General features: G+C 43.5%; 1 protein-coding gene across 3 annotated transcripts in view; it reads right to left on the reverse strand.

Annotated features, from left to right (window-relative positions):
- Positions 1–20,055, reverse strand: part of runx3 (RUNX family transcription factor 3) — an 83,430-nt gene that overhangs the window by 37,451 nt on the left and 25,924 nt on the right. For 2 of the 3 annotated variants that reach the window (XM_072676776.1, XM_072676777.1), the window contains 3 exons: positions 7,182–7,453; positions 5,328–5,484; positions 1,710–1,814 (listed from right to left, as the gene is read on the reverse strand). In XM_072676776.1, coding sequence (XP_072532877.1) covers positions 1,710–1,814; positions 5,328–5,484; positions 7,182–7,453 — 534 coding nt within the window. Of the gene's footprint in view, positions 1–1,709; positions 1,815–5,327; positions 5,485–7,181; positions 7,470–20,055 lie in introns of those variants that run through there. The other variant, XM_072676778.1, reaches the window with a different exon arrangement.

Genomic DNA, 20,055 nt, shown 5'->3' on the forward strand with positions numbered 1-20,055 from the left:
ACCATGGTATAAAGAAAGGTTCATGCTCCTGCTAAAACATCTGGATGCGAACCTCAAGAACCCCTCACAACGTCCATCAGACCCCAAAACGTAGGCCCAGGAGCTCATCTTCACTCCACAATGCAGGTCCCAATCAATTCTAAGCGCTACGTGCTAAAGAGTTAAGGGCTAAACGTGCTGCGTTCACATGATCATCCAAGCTAGCCGGATGCCCAGCCAGCAGAAGGTGACATTCGGAGAAGACTAGCAGAGCTAGGAGACTGTAGGACCACAAACACGCAGACATGCACGCAAGCCTTCAGCAGCTGGAGCCTGTGTTGCACGTACGCTTCGACAGAGATGCAACTTCAGCTTCATGCATGCACCCCACTTGTTCAGCGCCGTGCACAAAGCTGCACACGCTCTCTGAATCCAGTTGCTATGCAGACTAGTAGTCTATCTGTCTGTCTGTCTCTATCTCTCTCTCTCTCTCCTGGTGGTAATGGGCCTGTGGTTGAGCCCTGCATTAGCCCTATAGATGTAGGTCCATCACCGCCAACCGCTGAAGAGTGTTAAGTCAGCAGGCTCTTGTGTGGTCAGGCAGGGTTTGACCCCAGGCATGGGAGGCAGAGACCTCACCGACTCTGTGGCTCGACTTCTCTAAGCGGTCTGGCTAATAAGGAAAAGGCTGGGCTTATTAAGACGCCTGAGGTTGGCAACCCTCTAGACCACAAAGGGTCGGCAGGCATGTGTCGCCTATTAACACGCTCTGCAGCGCTCAGAAGGGTGCTGTAGGTTCTTGCATCCACTCTTCGTCGTGAGGACGGTGAGGAAGGCGAAGGGACGCTGAAAATAACACTGAAACAGGGCCACGGATTTGGAAGCGCACATAAGCCACGGTGCCATTCCGGGGTATCATCAGAAGATGACTCATCCGACTCTTTTAGCCGGTGGCGTTCTCAGAATAACTCCAAATCTCTCCTCTCAACCTCAGCCTTACACATCACCACCTCAATATAACCCATGGAGCACTGCGTTGGGTGCAACCACCCATTTTAGCACACAGGCTTGCGTTACTGGTGTACCCAGTGTTGCAAAGTCCCTCGGGTGCGCCTATAGTCCACTCTGGAAGGGGGAAAGTCAGAAGTATAGACTCTCCGAGAGTCTACGCTTGACTTGCTCGACTACTGCCCGGCCTCCTGCCGTATATACATCAAACTCTCTGACTCAACAAGATAAAGGTGCGTTCATCTTCTGATGAAACCCAGCATGTGTCACTTCTGAGGTATGATATTTCCATTTCGGCATTTGGCATTTCACCAAAGTGCTTCGCCTTTGTCGGTGGCGGATGATCGTACCAGTCAACAAGTGCCAGAGCCTGGGCTGACGGCAACTCAGCAATCACCGGGGGGCGATCCCACAATACCAATAAATCAAAGCTCCAAACCAGGGTCCTGACTCACCCAGACCGATATAGCTAGAGAACCGAGCAGTACGCTGACTATTTTCAGAGCCTGATGGACGCTCCACTGGCTGCCAGGTCGTATTTAGTGCATATCACATGTCTATTTATTTATTATTATTATTGGTGTCGCTGGTGCAGCACTCCTTCCCCTACTTCACGTAGTTCTCTCTGAAACCCTGAACAGGTACGTGGTCTTTGTCCCAGCAGAGAACAACAACAACAACAACAACAACAAAAAGAAAGGAAGGGAATCATTGAGACTCACGTCGTGGCTCTCGTGGCCCGTCCACGGTGACTTTGATGGCCCGGTGATACGTGGCCACCTGGGGCGGTCCAGTAAACACAGTGATGGTCAGGGTGAAACTCTTGCCTGTGAGGGAGGTGGGGGGACAAAACACACAGAGAAATGATTGACAACTTACAATGCCTCTAATTCATAGGTAGAGGTGGAAGTGGACGAGTGCCCTTTACTCTGAGCCTCTTCCTCAGCGGCGGCCAGTGGTGGCGAATGAGGATCAGCGCGCTTCTGTTGCGGTTTGAAAGGTCATGTACGTTTGGTCAGATGTGATGTTGACGACGCAGGCCTGACTCGCTTAAGAAAGTAAGAAGGTTTCAGTAGCGTGGGAGCAGCTGTGACATTCAGAAGACGAGATCAAGGCGGAGTGGGGCCGTATGAGCCTGTCGAATGCTTTGGGCTCTGCTCTGCTCTCTTGCATATCAGTCCGTCTTCAGCCAGTCTGCAGCTGTGTTAATCAGTGCAGTTCAGCTAGTACACAATCGGAGGCTGCAAAGACCACATTCAAGAGTCTAAATAAGTCCTCGACACGATAACCACAGCCGGCCATTCTACAGACAGATCTGAATCTGAGCCTGTGTTCGACACAGTGGACCATCCAAATGTTCAGCTCTGGATCTTTAGCAGCGACTGTGATTGCTGTTATTGCTGTGAATTTAAATCAATGTGATTTGCATATAAATGTGGTTTGGGCCAGATTTTTTTTGTATTCTATTTTTTTTTGATGTTCACGATTATTAAAATCAAAAATGTGAATGAATTTGAATCACATGTTAATTATTAAGCCTAAATGAATCCAACAAAGAGATCAGATTCAAACAATTTACTTCCATTGAATCCAATATCAAAGTGAATCAATTTGAATCACATTTTAATTATATATTCTGATTTAATCCAATACATATGTGAATGAATTTGAACCACATTTTACTTCTATAATTAGATTTAATCCAATACTTTTTAAAATTAATTTAAAAAACGTTTTAATTATTGAATCCGATTTAATCCAATATTTATTTGAAAGAATTTGAAGCATGTTTTAATGAGTTAATCCGATTTAATTTAATATTAATCTGAATTAATGAATATGCAAATTCGTTTTGGAGAAGAATGCGGTCTGAATTGAGCTGGGCTGCGTGATTTCGGCCCGTTTACACTTCAGAAAACAATCCGGTTCCAGTCTGATGAATGAATCAAATGAATCAAATAAATTCAAATAAATGAATTCGGGACTCAGCCTAAACCTTAAGGCTTCTGAACCGGGATCGGATGCAGATTAGTCTGAGACTCAGCTTCTGAACTGAGTCCAGACGGGACGCTCTGTCGGGCTCAGCGACGCCTTCATGACGCGGATCGGGCGGATTAATCTGTTCCAGATCATCACCCCTCCAAACATGCTTCCCCACCCTCACCCTCTCCGCCCGCACGAGACTCCCACACGCGCGCGTGCGTGAGTAATCCGCCGCAGAAATGAAAGGTGCTTTTCTTTTTTCCTTCCCAAAAATTCCCTGACTTTCCGCTCGCGCGCGTCTGCAGCTCGTTTACAGAGGAAGAGGGGAAGCAGGCGGAGGAATCTCAGCTATGTACGATGCAGAGGGTTTTTTTTAAATGTGTGTAAACAAGCTAAACCTTTAAAATCCCACCCAAACATCGCCCTGAAAAAAGAACCTGGCAAAGAAGGTCAGGCCAAATACATTAGGAGCTCTTCCCGCTGTTCCCGCTGTTCCCCGCTCTTCCCGCTGTTCCCGCTGTGTTTGATATACGACGCGATTTTTTCCTGCTTCCCACAAAAAAAGGCTCGAGGTTTTTTTCCCCTGAAAACCACGACATTTCTTTTCAGTCGGGCTCCATCTGACAGAGAAACGAACTGTACAGTAATAAAAAACACACCCAGGTATTTATATGAGTACATATGGTTTAAATACACACTGGCTGTTTATACCAATGTTTTTATATCATTCAAATACACACTGGTTATTTATTCTGACGCGTTTATGAATGAAAAATACACACTGGTTATTTTTCTTTATGCACTTATAAAATTCCAAGACGCATTTCCCGCTTAATGCACTAATGATTCAAATACACACTGGTTATTTATGCTGATTGAATAAAATACACACTGGTTATTTATGCTGATTGAGTAAAATACACACTGGTTATTTATGCTGATTGAATAAAATACACACTGGTTATTTATGCTGATTGAATAAAATACACACTGGTTATTTATGCTGATTGAGTAAAATACACGCTGGTTATTTATGCTGATTGAGTAAAATACACACTGGTTATTTATGCTGATTGAATAAAATACACACTGATTATTTATACTGATTGAGTAAAATACACACTGGTTATTTATGCTGATTGAATAAAATACACACTGGTTATTTATGCTGATTGAATAAAATACACACTGGTTATTTATACTGATTGAGTAAAATACACACTGGTTATTTATGCTGATTGAATAAAATACACACTGGTTATTTATACTGATGCTCTTATATGAGTAAAATACACACTGGTTATTTCTGCAGATACTCAATTATGAGTAAAATACACACTGGTTATTTATGCTGATTGAGTAAAATACACACTGGTTATTTATGCTAATTGAATAAAATACATGGTTTTTTTCTTACTGCACTTATATAATTTAAATCCGCACTGTTTTGATGCAGATGCTCTTATATAAGTAAAATACACACTGGTTATTTCTGCAGATGCTCAATTAGGAGCAAAATACACACTGGTTATTTCTGCAGATGCTCAATTAGGAGTAAAATACACACTGGTTATTTATGCTGATTGAGTAAAATACACACTGGTTATTTAGGCTGATTGAGTAAAATACACACTGGTTATTTATGCTAATTGAATAAAATACATGGTTTTTTTCTTACTGCACTTATATAATTTAAATCCGCACTGTTTTGATGCAGATGCTCTTATATAAGTAAAATACACACTGGTTATTTCTGCAGATGCTCAATTAGGAGTAAAATACACACTGGTTATTTCTGCAGATGCTCAATTAGGAGTAAAATACACACTGGTTATTTCTGCAGATGCTCAATTAGGAGTAAAATACACACTGGTTATTTCTGCAGATGCTCAATTAGGAGTAAAATACACACTGGTTATTTCTGCAGATGCTCAATTAGGAGTAAAATACACACTGGTTATTTCTTGCCAGTTATGCTCTTATATAAGCACAATGCACACTCGTTGTTTAGGCTGCTGTATGACTCAAATACACCCTGGTTGTTTATGCAAATTTCTCGTATATGATTGAAATCCATTAGGTCTTTGATTCTAAAGCTTTTATGTGAGTAAAATACAAGCTGTTTAATGAGCACAGTGCTGTCGTGTGATTAAACACACACTGGTTACTGAGGTTTGCTGAGGTGTAAGTGTGTAACAGGGCGCTGTTATATGAGTAAATGCAGGCTGGTTATTTACTGTTGTTATATAAGCAGCTGTTCTATACGCGATCTGATCTGATCCCGCGTGACTGGCACACACACACACACACACACACACATAAACACACACAGATGGAGAGATGTTTTGGGTTCCCACCTCTGCCGCTCCTGCCCACGAAGCGCAGGTCATTGAAGCGCGCGACCTGGTTCTTCATTACGGCGGAGGCGTTCCTCAGCTCCGCGGAGTAGTTCTCATCATTACCGGCCATCACCGTCACCAGGGTCCCGTCCGGCACATCGCCCAGAGCCACCACCTGAGCACAGGTACCACACATGCATTTTAACTGAATGGTTAAAATTGAGGAGTGTCAGGATAATTACAATAAATAAATAAAATAATAAAATAATGTATTATTTATATGTTGTCACAATATTAAGTAGAATAATAATAACAGCAATACTAGTAATAATAACAACAACAATAAAAATAATAATAAAAAAATAATAATAATTATCATTATTATCCTGTTGCTCGTAGAACACATTTAAAATTGGCATCAGGACTAAATAAACATCACCTGGCATCAAAATAAACAAATACACTGAAATCAAAGCTACATTAGGAGTGGTGCTCTCTCTCTCTCTCTCTCTCTCTCTCTCTCTCTCTCTCTTTCTCTCTCTGCAGTTTATGTTTTCCCTAAATATGAATTTAAACTACAAAATCTGAGAGACCGAATATACGATGATTGGATATTTAACATTAATTAACATATCTGAAAAATAAATGAAAAAAAAGAAAAGCTTCCACTGAAAATCATCAGCAGAGCGATGCAGCTGAGGCGCAGAGGGAAGAGAAGAAAGCTGAGAGGAATCAGCGGGGCAGGAGAGGGAGTTACAACAGGGGGACAGAGGGCAAAATATCACGCCCTGGAACTGATCACGGAACACAAAGAGGATTTTCAGAAGACTTTCAGACAACGGGGAGGGTAGAAGTGGGCAAAGCATGGGTAACAGTGGGCACCTAAACTGGGGTTAAGAGGGGGTAATAGTGGGTAGAAGAGGCTAAACTAGGGTTAAGAAGGGGTAATAGTGGGTAGAAGAGGGGTAATAGTGGGTAAAAGAGGCTACACTGGAGTTAAGAAGGGGTAACAGTGGGTAGAAGAGGGGGTAATAGTGGGTAAAAGAGGCTACACTGGAGTTAAGAAGGGGTAATAGTGGGTAGAAGAGGCTAAACTAGGGTTAAGAAGGGGTAATAGTGGGTAGAAGAGGCTACACTGGAGTTAAGAGGGGGTAATAGTGGGTATAAGAGGCTAAACTAGGGTTAAGAAGGGGTAACAGTGGGTATAAGAGGGGTAACAGTGGGTAGAAGAGGCTACACTGGAGTTAAGAAGGGGTAATAGTGGGTATAAGAGGCTAAACTAGGGTTAAGAAGGGGTAATAGTGGGTATAAGAGGCTAAACTAGGGTTAAGAAGGGGTAATAGTGGGTATAAGAGGGGTAATAGTGGGTATAAGAGGCTAAACTAGGGTTAAGAAGGGGTAACAGTGGGTAGAAGAGGGGGTAATAGTGGGTAAAAGAGGCTACACTGGAGTTAAGAAGGGGTAATAGTGGGTAAAAGAGGGGGTAACAGAGGGTAGAAGAGGCTAAAATGGGGTTAAGAATGAGGTAATAGTGGGTAGAAGAGGCTACACTGGGGTTAAGAGGGGGTAATAGTGGGTATAGAGACTAAACAGGGGTTAAGAAGGGGTAGTAGTGGGTATAAGAGGGGGTAGTAGTGGGTATAAGAAGGGGTAGTAGTGGGTATAAGAGGGGGTAACAGTGGGTAGAAGAGGGGGTAATAGTGGGTAAAATGGGGTGGAACAGAGATGAAGTGGGTAAAAGTGGTCAGAAGAGAGTGTAAAAGCTGGTAAATTGGGGGCAAAGAAGGGTAGAATGACCAGGAGAGGGTATCACTGGGGTACCAAATGGGGGCATTCAAGCTGAAAGGTGGGCCGAATCGTCCGCCCAGTTACCTTAAAAGCCACCGGGAGGGTCTTGTTGCAGCGCCAGTGCGAGGGCAGCACGGAGCACAGGAAGTTGGGGCTGTCGGTGCGCACGAGCTCTCCAGCATGGTCCGCCAGCACGTCCACCACGGAGCGCGCTTCGGCCCGCGGACGTCCCGCCACCTGCAGCGCGCCGCTCATGCCAGCTGCCGCGACGCCGCCTCCGCCGCCGCCGTCCAACTTGACGCCGCCGCACGAGAACGACGCTGAGGGCGGCGTGAAGCGTCTGCTGGTGCCCGGGTCTACGGGGATGTGCATCACCACACACACACGTACACGCGCACACACAAGCGCGCGCGGAGAGAGAGAGAGAAAAAAAAGGGAAACTCACTGAAGGGAAAAAAGCTCTCCCAAAAACAGAAACCCAGAAAAATCCGGAAACAAAATTTAGAAATAAAATAAAAAATATATAAAAATTAAATGTGATTTTTCTTAAAACTGTGTGTGTGTGTGTGTGTGTGAGAGAGTTTTCTTTCCAGAGTCCAGTTAATGTGTGTATGTGTATGTGTGTGTGTGTGTGTGAGAGAGAGAGTGTGTGTGTGCGTAAAGCTCAGGATGGGTTAGCGTTAGAACCGCGTTCCCACTGACTTCAGCAAAAACACCAAAAGCCACAAGCCAGTCTCTCTCTCTCTCTCTCTCTCTGTCTCTGTGCCTCTCTCTCCCTCTCTTCTCAAATACCCGAGTCCAGCGCAAACCTTCAATGTGCGCAATAAAGCCGCAAAAACGCGCAAAAATCTAGAATAATCGCGCAATCGCTGCCATAACAAACCGAACACAGCGGCTCTTCTCCCCCGAAACCCTCACCGACACCCCGAACAGCTGCCTAAAGCTACGGCCCCGTTTATCGCGCTCTTTCTGCGCAAGAATCGACTTTTCCGTGCGCTATATAAGTCCATCAGTCGCAGCGCGCCAGCCTTCGGTCCATGTCGGGACTCCGTGAAGATGCACGCGCATTAAAAAACAAACATAAAAGCAGAGTTTCGAAGCTTCTCTGAATATCAGGTCTTCCGTTAGTCCAATAAGAGCACGTTAAAAAGCAAAGAAACGACGTTTCAAAGTTCCTCGTTTTGCGCCAACGATCCTCCGCAGGACGAGCTCCTTCCTACAGCCCAGCAAGTTTCAGAACTTCCCTGCTCTGAACGTGTGTGTAAGTGTGTGAGAGAGAGAGTGTGTGTGGGAGTGCTAACAAACAAGAGCCAGGGCCAATCAGAGCACGGCTTTCGTTTAGACCAATCAGAACGAGCCGAGCAAAAACGAAAGCGTTTTTTTTTTGGGAGGGTTGTTTTCACACCCGTTTTCGGGACATTAGAGATCTGAAATATGAACCGCATTAAAGCCGCATAAACTGGGGTTTTAAAGAACATCATTCAATCGTTTGCTATTTATTTAAAAAAAAACTAATAAAATATAAGTGAAAACGTAAAAATCCGCAAAAACAAGTCATTTTTCAGCGCGCGAGCGCGTTTTGATTTTCCCCACACCCGTTTTCCGCACTCGCAAAACGCCCCGCCTTTCCAACGCAGTTATTGGCTGACAGCGTTCTAGAACTGCTGTTAGCGCTTATGAATAGATTAACTACGAGCCAATCGCGGCGCAGGAAAGTGAGGAGGGGCGTGGCATGGCGCAGAACCGTACTAGCGCTACTGAGCGCAAATCAAAACAGATGGTGCCTTTTTTTAAAAACGCTAAAACGGCTATTATCATCAATTATACATATAAATACGCGTTATATGAGCACATATCTTTACTGCATTTACTGCAAAATGTATTCTTTGCTGCTTAAAACAGCGCAAATCTATCTAAATTAGTGGCTCCGAGGATCAACAAAGCAGCGGATCTCTAATTGAAAATAAATACCCAGCATTAAATGGAAATTTAGCGCAATTTAGGAAGAGTTTAACGTTTTATCGCGCAGCTTAATGGACTATAACTAACTGCGCCAGTGCTTAATCGATTTTAAATGCAAAATGTGGAGCGAAAACAACTTAACTACTGCAAATATGACTGGTGTTGATAATAATAATGTTAATGTTATTAATAGAATAGAATAAACACTATTAACAAGAATAGTAACGTTAATAATACCATAACAACAACAACAACAACTAAACGCAGAATAATAACACAAGAGCAATTACTCTGATCATAATGGCAAAAGCAAAATAACTGCAATAACAATGCATTCAACTATTATGTCGCGCTTTTGTATTTTGTGTATTAGTAAAAGGACATTGGCAGTGCTGACAAACACGCCCACAAGGCACGTGCATTTATAAGGTCTTTATTTAACACCCCCCTATTAAATAGTCTTTACATCTTTACATCTTTGCATTTTTATAAACGGGTTAAACTAATATAAGGCTGGTGTAACGGGGTGGTAATTAAAGAGTAAAGAGTTAAAAACGCAATTACTGCGTTCATTAATTTATGGGCTAAGCGCTGCAGGTATTATTAGCATGTAATGAGGTTAATGAGATTTTATAAGAAGGGCCACACCCAAGAAAAGCCGGCAAAGCAAACACGCCACAGCACCACTAGCAGGCGCTTTAGGCATTCAAAGAGAGAGAGCGAGAGGGGGAGAGAGAGAGAGAGAGAGAGAGAGAGAGAGAGAGAGAGAGAGAGAGAAAGGCAGGCAGTCAGTGCTCTCCATTCCTATTTATCGGTGTAATGTCCCACAGACAGGTCTATCTGTTATGGTCATACTATAGTAATAAAAATAAATAAATAAATAAAACAAATTAATGCCTTTAATAAAAACGAGCGTTTAAATTAAACTGATTTAGCTCAGCTCTCGTAAGGAATATTCAACATTACGAGCTGAATTATAAGCGAATTATTTCTGTTTTAGGGAAAAAATTAATTGGGCGCAACAATATATTTCCGGGCAACTGTTACAACAAAAGACGTGTAAATAAAAAGAAACTGAGCAAAATAAAAAGAAACCGAATAAAACCGAACGTTTGTTTTTAGATCTTTTTAACTCGTTTGCACGAATCTGGAATATTAATCGAATTGATTGGTTGGTTGATTGATTTTGTTATCTTTAACATTTGGTGCGCATTTGATTGAACTAACCATTACAAGACTGCAACCCAAAAACTCACGAATTTTCATATTCCGTGCAGAACGAGGCTATTAAAGATATTTGAAAAAATATATATATATATCGTCGCTGTCGTGCAAAACCCCACTATCTCCAATTTTTCCTTTGCCGTTTTTCTCTTTTTAACGTAATTAAAATCTGGCAGTTATTCTTTACATGGACCAATGGGCATGTTCCAAAATAACCTGGAATAAAGTACGTTTTTACGTTTTTTCCCTTATCTTAAAAAGCTGACATTTTTGAGAACAAGGTTTTCGCGTGACAGTTATGGTATATTACTTTCATGTATTCATTCGTTCGTCCGTTTGTTGATTTAGTGATATTTACGGGTTAAATACAAGCAAAATGTCTAAATTCAAGCCACTATCCTATTCACACCTAAATTCGAATTAATTTCAGGATTACTTTACACGTGATAAATTAACTGAGATCTGTAAACATACCAGTTCATTTGTCATTTCTGCAGTTTAAAAAAACAGAACTGTACAGACTCCAGAAAAAACACTGGTATTCAATCAAATTTAGATATTAGCTATATTTTACGCTGCAGTAATTTTACCAGTGAAATCGAAAAGTCGATGTTTAGCTAACAATCTTAATATCAGTGAATACCAATTCATCTCACACGTCTAGCGCAGTGTTTATTGTTTGTTGTCCAATGTGGGAAAAGAACACGTCATATTTTTTGGCTTTTACATCAAATAATCTTTAAAAATCCGATGATAAAAAATGAGGAAAAAAAGTAAAAACGCGTTTAGGATCTTGAAGCCCCATCAGTCCAGCAGCATTGTGGGCCATATTTCAGCCGCATCTGTTCATTATTAATATATAAGGCGCGCGGGGCCTCCTGTCACATTACACTCCCCTCTGCTCCTCCACGCGCACTTTCTACAGTTACAGGCGCGCGGAAAGGCAGCGGCGCGAGCCGCCCGTCCTGAGGGGCCCCTCACGCGTTTGACCCCGCATAGGTGAGGCCCACATATGACCACCCCACCAACCCCCCGAACCGACACACAAAACACACACACAGACACTGTGCTTAAGGAGGACGGTGTGGCTCCGCTATAATAACGTGGTGAAAAATGATGTGATTCGGTACAAACGAGCCGAGCCTGCTGTAACTCACCCGGCTTTAATCAGCGCAGACGGCCGGGGCACATCCAGCCTCATCACCATTATTTACTGCTTTGGCCTTGTGCTAGTTACCAAAGGAGGTTTTAACCCCTTAAGGTCTAAGGACCCATCAGGACCCATCAGCAGGTCCGAATATAGGGTCCCCAAACTCTCGAAAGTCTGACTTACCAGGGATGCAAAAAAGACTGATACAGTGGGGTCTGGATTTGATCATTTCAATGTGGTAAAATGAGTGCCTTAAGGTGGCATAGGGTTGCTTTTAACAAGGCGTGGCCACAAAATGATATATTGAGGCCACATGACAACATTTTGAGGGCACAAGATAACATTTTGAGGGCGCAAGATAACATTTTGAGGCCACAAGATAACATTTTGAGCGCACAAGATAATATTTTGAGGCCACAAGAAAATATTGTGAGGGCACAGGATAACATTTTGAGGGCACAGGATAACATTTTAAGGCCATGAGACAATATTTTGAGCGCACATGATAACATTTTGAGGGCACAAGATAATATTTTGAGGCCACAAGAAAATATTTTGAGCGCACATGATAACATTTTGAGGGCACAAGATAATATTTTGAGGGCGCAAGATAATATTTTGAGGGCACAAGATAATATTTTGAGGGCGCAAGATAACATTTTGAGGGCACAAGATAATATTTTGAGGCCACAAGAAAATATTGTGAGGGCACAGGATAACATTTTAGGGCACAAGATAATATATTCTTAGGCCATTAAAACTCAAAGTGCCACTACCGCTGTAACACTGGACAGCTCAGAACACCCAGAGGAGAACACTAACGGACGATTCTGTTGTATCAGCTAACACCAAGGATCAAAGTTGCAATCTTCTGGTGATGGGGCCAAAGCTATTGGAGCCCCCAATAGGCTAATGTGTCAGCGCAAGTGTAAGGAGCCACTTCAACAAGAACCAAACTGTGACAGCTAGACGACTGGGTCAGAGCACCTCCAAAACACCAGGCAGGTCTTGTGGGATGTTCCCGGTGTGCAGTGGTCAGTACCTACCAAAAAGGCTTCAGAGGAAGGATAACCAATGAACCGGCACAGGAACATGGACACTCAAGGTTCACTGATGCTTATGAAAGTCCCACCTCATAACCTACAGGACCTACTACTGAGGATCCGCCGTCAACATCTTGGTCTTGGTGCCAGATACCACCTTCAGAGGTCTTGTGGAGTCCATGCCTTGAACGGTCAGAGCTGTTTTGTCGGAAGGTGGTTATAATGTTCTGGCTGACTGATATATGTATATGGCAGCAGAAAGGATTCCACCATTGTCACGGGTCTAAGAATCCCTTCCTGCCACACGGTTCCTTACGTTTCACAGATTACAGAGGAAGCAGGCCTCGAAGCCACAGAGCGCATTCCTTCCGTAACGTGTTTGCTTCGGGTTTCAGGCAGCCAGCGGGCGAATAAACACACAGAGCTGACCCACAGTCATTCCAGCACTGTCGGCCAAAGCATTTCGGTCACTTTCGCCAACCGTCCGTACATACCTCACACCGTTAGCAACCCCTCACTTAGATTTAGTGCGAATCCGGCTGTGAATTGTGTAAAACTGCCAGAACATTGACTTCAAAACAGCTGAAGCATCAGTTGAGCTCCACCTCCTCGCAGTTTAATGGGGAATTATCCGAAAGGAGAGAAGGAGAATGGGGTGACGTGACCATTGTGCTATCACGTTAGCACTGAAGGAGGCTAATGTATGGAGTTTTTCCGCCCATGCAAAGCAGCTGGCATGGGCTTGGGGCTGGTATGCTGTGTTTACCCGTCTCCTGGAATACAGATAGCTGGGTAATGGGCCTGTGGTGAGAGATCTGGCATAAACAGTTATATATTATATATCTGGAGTAAAACATGTCTGATGAAAGCATGCTGTGTTGGTGCACTGAAGCAGAATAGAGAGTTTTTTGGTTCTTTTTTTTTTCAGAAATGTTCCAGACTGGTCTCGTAGGTAAAGCCGTCCAGCGCAATTTCCTTTCCCACTTTTCCAAAGAAGACAATTCTCCCATATTTCTTTATGGACATTCAAGACTTGAATATGCTTGTATTTCATCACCCTCATCCCTGCTGATGGAATCCTAAAAACTAAAGGGTCTGTATGATGGACAAACATGCATTTTTCCTCATTAAAAAATGTAAAAAATAAATATATATATATATATATATATATATATATATATATATATATATATATATATATATATATATATACACACATAGATATAGTTATATGTTTACTTTCTAAGTTTCAAATCATATACAGAAATTACGATTACAAACTGTTATTGTGATATTGTCACAAATAACGGCATTTGCATACAGTGCATCTGCTCATTAAGCCTACAGCAGATAAGCCCCGCCCATTTGCACCCAATGCTTTTTAAAAGAGCAGCCAATCAGAACACTCAAAGGCACAGAGTCCTAAATTGTCTGTCAAACCCCTTGACACACCAAGCCTTATCACACACTGAGGTGTATTACTCAGTAACTCCAGGGCTTCTGTGCAAACCGGTGGTGCTACTCTCTAGTAATAGATGTCTGTAATAACACCTTCGGCCCACCGGCCGACCATGGGCTGTTTAAGGGGGCAAATTCCTTCTGGGTGGATAAAGTGAGGTTGGAAAATGGGGGCTACTTTGCCTTATAACCTATACACCTCTTATAAAGGTCTGTAAAATATGAATTAGGCCAGTGTAATGTTGACTGTAATGTAATATTCAGATGAATGTAATGTTATCTATGGGAAAGTAGTGGCAACCCCACCCCCAATAAAAACATCATTTGCCTTACAGTGCTCTGCATGTACCTGTAACATTTAGCCAATCCACCTTTAAACAATAGTGGGACTGTCCTTTAATATTTGTTATTACATTTATTACTATTATTATTATTATTTCTATTATTTAGTTTATAAGCACCGCCTTTAATAACCTTCTAGAAACAGTTCTACACAGCACCAAATAGGCTGCACCTAATGTTACAAGTCACCTGGCCTCTAGAGGGGGCTGCTCAGTGTGCCATGCACCCTCCAGACCATCATACTGAGATTCCTGTGACTTCACACACTCACAGGTGCCGCACACACACCATATTCCACACTGTCTCCATTATTATTTCATGTCCCACAAGATTTACTGCAAAAAATGTGCAACACACAGCTATTAAGCATTTATGACACCTCAATAGACATGTTATTACCATGTAATAAGCACAGCATTCGCATTTCTGTGTGATTTACGATGCAGAAGCAAAAGAGAGCGAGAGAGAGAGAACTACACTTACACACACACACACACACACACACATACACACACACACACACACACATGCATGCAGTTATGCTCACAAGTGTGCGTGGTACACTGCGTCTCTTTCATTCTGGCCAGCGCCTCTGATGCTATGAAGGCTGATCTGTAATCTATAGTAATTGCATGTTGCAGAAAAACATTTTTCCGCTGTGGTAATGGCTGCAATATGTGTGTCAGGGTTGCCAAAGTGACAGTAACATCCCTCCAAACCCCTCCTCTCCCTCTCCTCACCACAACATAAAGCCAGTATCTCTCGCTCTCCCCTGCTCTCTCCCTTACCCCCCCCCTCCCCCTCTTCTTCCCACCCTTCCTGACTGCCTTAAACTTTCCTCTCAGAGTCGTAAACCAGTTATAAAGTCCCACATACGAAACGAACAGTGACTCAAATCCCAGCAGGGAACAGATTAACCCTAAGAAGGCCGGGTTCCTCGTTGACGTTTTGCTCTACGTTCGGTTCTTGGTCCTTGTTTCTGTTACTGCAAAAAGACACAGCAGTAGAAGATGAACGGGTGATCTCCAGAGCGTGTAGTAAGGAAATGGTAGAGGTCAAGCTGAGGTCTAGAAGATGCTCAGAGAGAGCTGCTGGGAGGGTAAAGGCTTCTGGAAGGTTTAGCAGACTCTGGAGCGGTGGTGCACTGTTCTACTGTGCAGCGACACCTGCACTAATACGACCTTCATGGAAGAGTCGTCTGAAGGTTTGGTTGAGAAGAGCCAAAGAAGAACTCCAAGAACATTAAGCATTTCGCCGTGGCCCTCACTGTCTCCCTGACCCGAACATCATGAAAAAAAAGAATGGTGTTGCCACTATGATCTAAGGACTGCTGCTTTTAATCCTGGGTCATGCTGCTTGCCATCAGCAAGCAGCTGGAGTCCAGGAGAGCACAACTGGTCTCACAGTTGGGTTGATGGAACTTCCCTCATTGCTCCTGGACCTGGACGCCTATTGCAAGGATGAATGAGCGAACACCAGAACACCACCCAAATAGATGCTCAACCATGCAGGATGACCTAGCCGACATGGTAGCATCACCCAATCGCTGCAAAGGGACACTTGGAGGTGAAACAGTTGATGAAACTGTGGAGGAACCTTTAGGAAAAGGTTTCTTGATGGTTTCTCAAAGTACCTTAAGAAGTTCCTCAACAGATTCGAACTGAAGAACTCAAGTTCTTCAAGGATCTTACTTTTTTTGGGAGGTTCTTTAGTTCGGAAACTCTTTACAGATGCTTTGAGGAACCTTAAACCTTTTATTTTTTTTAGAAGACAAAGACTTAATTGAAGGCTCCTCAAAGCACTTCAAGAGAACCTGAAGAACCTCCAAAAGTTCCTCAAGGATCTTGCTTTTTTTGGGAGGTTCTTTAGTTCGAAATCTATTTAAGGAAGCTTTGTGGAACCTTTAAGAAAATGTTTTTAGAAGACAAAGGTTCCTTGAAGGCTCCTCAAAGCATCTCAAGAGAACCTGAAGAACCTCCAAAAGATCCTCAAGGATCTTATCGTAAGCTTAACAGGCCAAAAGGATGGAAACGAAGGTGCGAAGGTGAACGTAGTGCCCCAAATCAGCTAGAAGAACAGTGGCTTCTGTAATTGAACAGAGCTCTACTACATCTGAGAATTGAGCAATTTGGGGTTCAGGCTGATGTGGAATTCTGTAGAACATTAGGAAAAATATATATTCAAAATAAATCAAAATATATGTTCCAATAAACAATGAACGATACATAAGCCGATTGAACCTCATTTAGGAAACCATCCTTCCATCCTTTTGGCCTGTTAAATGTACTACAAGATCCTTGAGGAACCTCTTGAGGTGCTTTGAGGAACCTTCAAGGAACCTTTGTCTTCTAAAAACATTTCCCTAAAGGTTCCTGAAAGAGATTCCAAACTGAAGAACCTCTGAACAGTGAACAGGACATGACATGTGTCTGTGTGTGTGTGTGGGGAGAGGTGTGGCCTGTTTGTGTCTCCGAGGGAGGCGGACTGCGGGTGAACCGTGTGGGCCGTAAAGCAAACCTCACACCTCATATGAACCAGTGGGATACCAACATGGTACCAGTGGGATGAGTGGCGGCGATATGATCATCACACATGAGCAGTCACTCGTGCACACACACACCGAAAGCACAGCGGGTCTGTGTGGTCGCCGGGCGCATCAGAGGCGTGCGCCACTGTACCACGGGTTACAACCTCGTAAACGAGCGCCTCAGGAGAACCACAAGTGAGAGAGAGGGGCGGCGCTCGGGGCGAAATTTCTCCCCCCGTCTCCCCCCGAGTTTGTCTAGGTGGCAGCAAATGCAGTTGAGACCTCCTGTCCCCGAGAGACATGGAGAGACAGTGAAACTTAAGAGAGAGACGGGGACAGAGGGAAACAGGGACGGAAGGAGACAGGGGCAGAGAAAGACAGGGATAGGAAGGGAAACAGGACTAGAAAGATGGCAAGATGGAGAGACAGGGACACAGCGAGAAAGAGAGAGAGAGAGAGAGAAAGAGAGAGAGAGAGAGAGAGAGAAATAGATCCAGACGGCGATGGGCTATCGTTCAGCCCACAACCCCGCACCCCACCCAGAAACCAGCTCCCAAAAATAAGCGGCGAAGGCGTCCCGCGCACATAAAAGCCTCCGGCACCGCAGCTGCCATAACTCAGGGCTTTCCCAAAATGAGCGCTGGTGTGAAGGCTGCACTAGGAAGTGCCTCTGCCTGCCAGCAACCGCTGGGGCCGTCTACCAGCGTCTGCAAACCACATTTCCCCCCCCCGCAGTACAATGCTCCTTTGTGCTCGCGTGTGGTGGTCCCCTCCTCCCCTCTCACGGCCGGAACCGGGAGACAGAGACGGACAAATGGAGACAAACAGACGACCCGTCTGTTTGTCTCCATTTGTCCGTCTCTGTCTCCCGGTTTCCGGCCGTGACGCACGAGAGTGACATCTTCAGAACATCGGGGAACACCTGAAGGGCCTGGATTCCTCCTCGCATGACCATTTTCCAACCTCCCCACATCCTCCAAACCAAACCGGCTGTTTCCGTTACCGCGCCTTTGAAGACTGGTGTATGGGAATGAACGCCTGCCCCGTTTTGTGCCTCAGAACTGGGCCTGGGCCTGAGACGTCGGAAACAACGAGCTTCACTCGGATCCTTTGGAAGACCGGGGGGATACATTCACTTAGATGAACGACTAGATGAACGCCCACGATACTGATAGCCTACCGCAGCGTAAGCAGTTGTGACATCATAATAGTTAAAAATAAAAGCAAGGAAATACATACAAGGGTGGACGTTACACCACTGTGGACAGCTAATGTGCTGTTGGTCATGGTTGTGACATCACAATAGCATTGACATCATAGCCATGATGATGTCAAAGCTACCGTATATGGATTGTTATGACCAGGCAGTGAATGACACCCTTTGACACTTCGAGAAGTTCATGTACTCGTTCGGAAAGGGGCAGGGCTAAACTGCTGTGGCTGTGATGTCACAATGGCTATGACATCATAGCCGTGGCATATCAAAATGGGCTGTTTTTCGCAGCTTAGTTTCCATATATGGATTGTAATGACAAAACAGTGAATGACACCCTTTGACACTTCCAAAATTCATATAGTACTATTAAAAGGGGCGGGGCTAAAATGTTGTGGCTGTGATGTCATAATAGCTATGACATCATAGCCATAACATATAAAAATGGGCTGTTTTGTGCAGCTTAGCTACCATATATGGATTGTAATAACCAGGCAGTGAATGGCACCCTTTGACACTTTACGAAGTTCATATAGTAATTCAGAAAAGGGGTGGGACTAAACTGCTGTGGCCATGACATCACAACGACTATGACATCCTAACCATGGTAATGTTAAAATGAGCTGTTTTTGCAGCTAACAAATTAAAAACATTGATTTATTTTTATAAAATATATATTTTAAACTGTTGTCTGCTGAACAGGAGGGTATGTGTACAAGCCTTTGTGGTTGTGACATCACAACGTCTATGACATCATAAGTCAAATGGGCTGTTTTGTGCAGCTTAGCTTCCATATATATAACCCTAATGAGCGGAGAGTGAACAGTACCCATTCAGACAATGGGCATATAGTAAACTGTCATACGGTGCTGTTGGCTAAATAGGAGGTTACATGTCAAATTTGATGTCATGTCTGTGACATCACAACGGCTATAACATCAGAACCATGTGTTTGCGTGTTAGCCTGCGTATATAGACCATGAGGTCTCACATGGACTTGAATGGCATGAATGGCACCCTTTGAAACATCATTTTTAAGATATTATTGGTCTGAACAAGCGCTTAGTGTTCAACCAGTGTTACAACACGCACTGATTATGACCTCAGAACCATGATAACGTCTAAACAGGCTGTTAACGAACCAAAAATTATTTATTTGAAAAAACTTGAACATGAACGGCCGGGTATGAATCTCTGTTGGCTGAACGGGAGGTCATATGCAGATGTTTGCATTATGTTTTGACATTATCATGCTTATGACATCACTACCATGACAACGTGACGTGTATGGACTTTTTTAGTATTTCTTTTTATGATTTATTTATGATATAAGTGCTTTAAGTAATATCTGCAACAGTTTCTTTTACACAAACCACATGTTGGCTAATATTTCAGGCCTATTTTGCAACTCAGCTTGACGTTCCTCAAAGCCTCTTTCTTGGTAAGATGGGCAGCTTTTGCCTGAACGATGATTTGACAGTTTTCTTGCGTAATCTGTTGTGGTTGGAAGCACGGATTGAAGCTCTTTTGGTCCGAAGATGGTTTCAGCCCTTGTTTTGGACCATGCATTTGCACCCACACCCGAGCCATCACTCCCAAAACTACAATAATATCATTATTAACATCAGTGTCATAGGCCCCATAATTAAACCTTGTGGGACCTCCACAATATTTTTTCAACAAACGGTAACCAAGTAATTCACTAATGAATAGTTACTGCAGTCGGATTATGGTGTGTTAATTAACCCTGGGTCTACAGGGTTAATCACATAGTTAATGCAAACTGACAGAGAAAACATGCTCACTGGTATTAACTACATTTGAAAAAATGGGAGGTTTTGAGAGTTAGTGGACAAATGAAGGCGATGGAGAGAAAGAGGGATATAGGGAGAGATGGTCGAGGGTGGGACGAGTGGTGTGGGAGGGGGGTGTCTTAGCGTTGCGGCAAGAAGGAGCTTTAATGTGGCTCTTTTGTGAGGAAGAACTGCCAGTAGAGGAAGCCACATGTTTTGATTTTATTTTTATTTTTATTTCTGACC

This window comes from Salminus brasiliensis, chromosome 4 (genome assembly GCF_030463535.1).
Source record: "Salminus brasiliensis chromosome 4, fSalBra1.hap2, whole genome shotgun sequence".
In the NCBI taxonomy this organism is placed as follows: domain Eukaryota; kingdom Metazoa; phylum Chordata; class Actinopteri; order Characiformes; family Bryconidae; genus Salminus; species Salminus brasiliensis.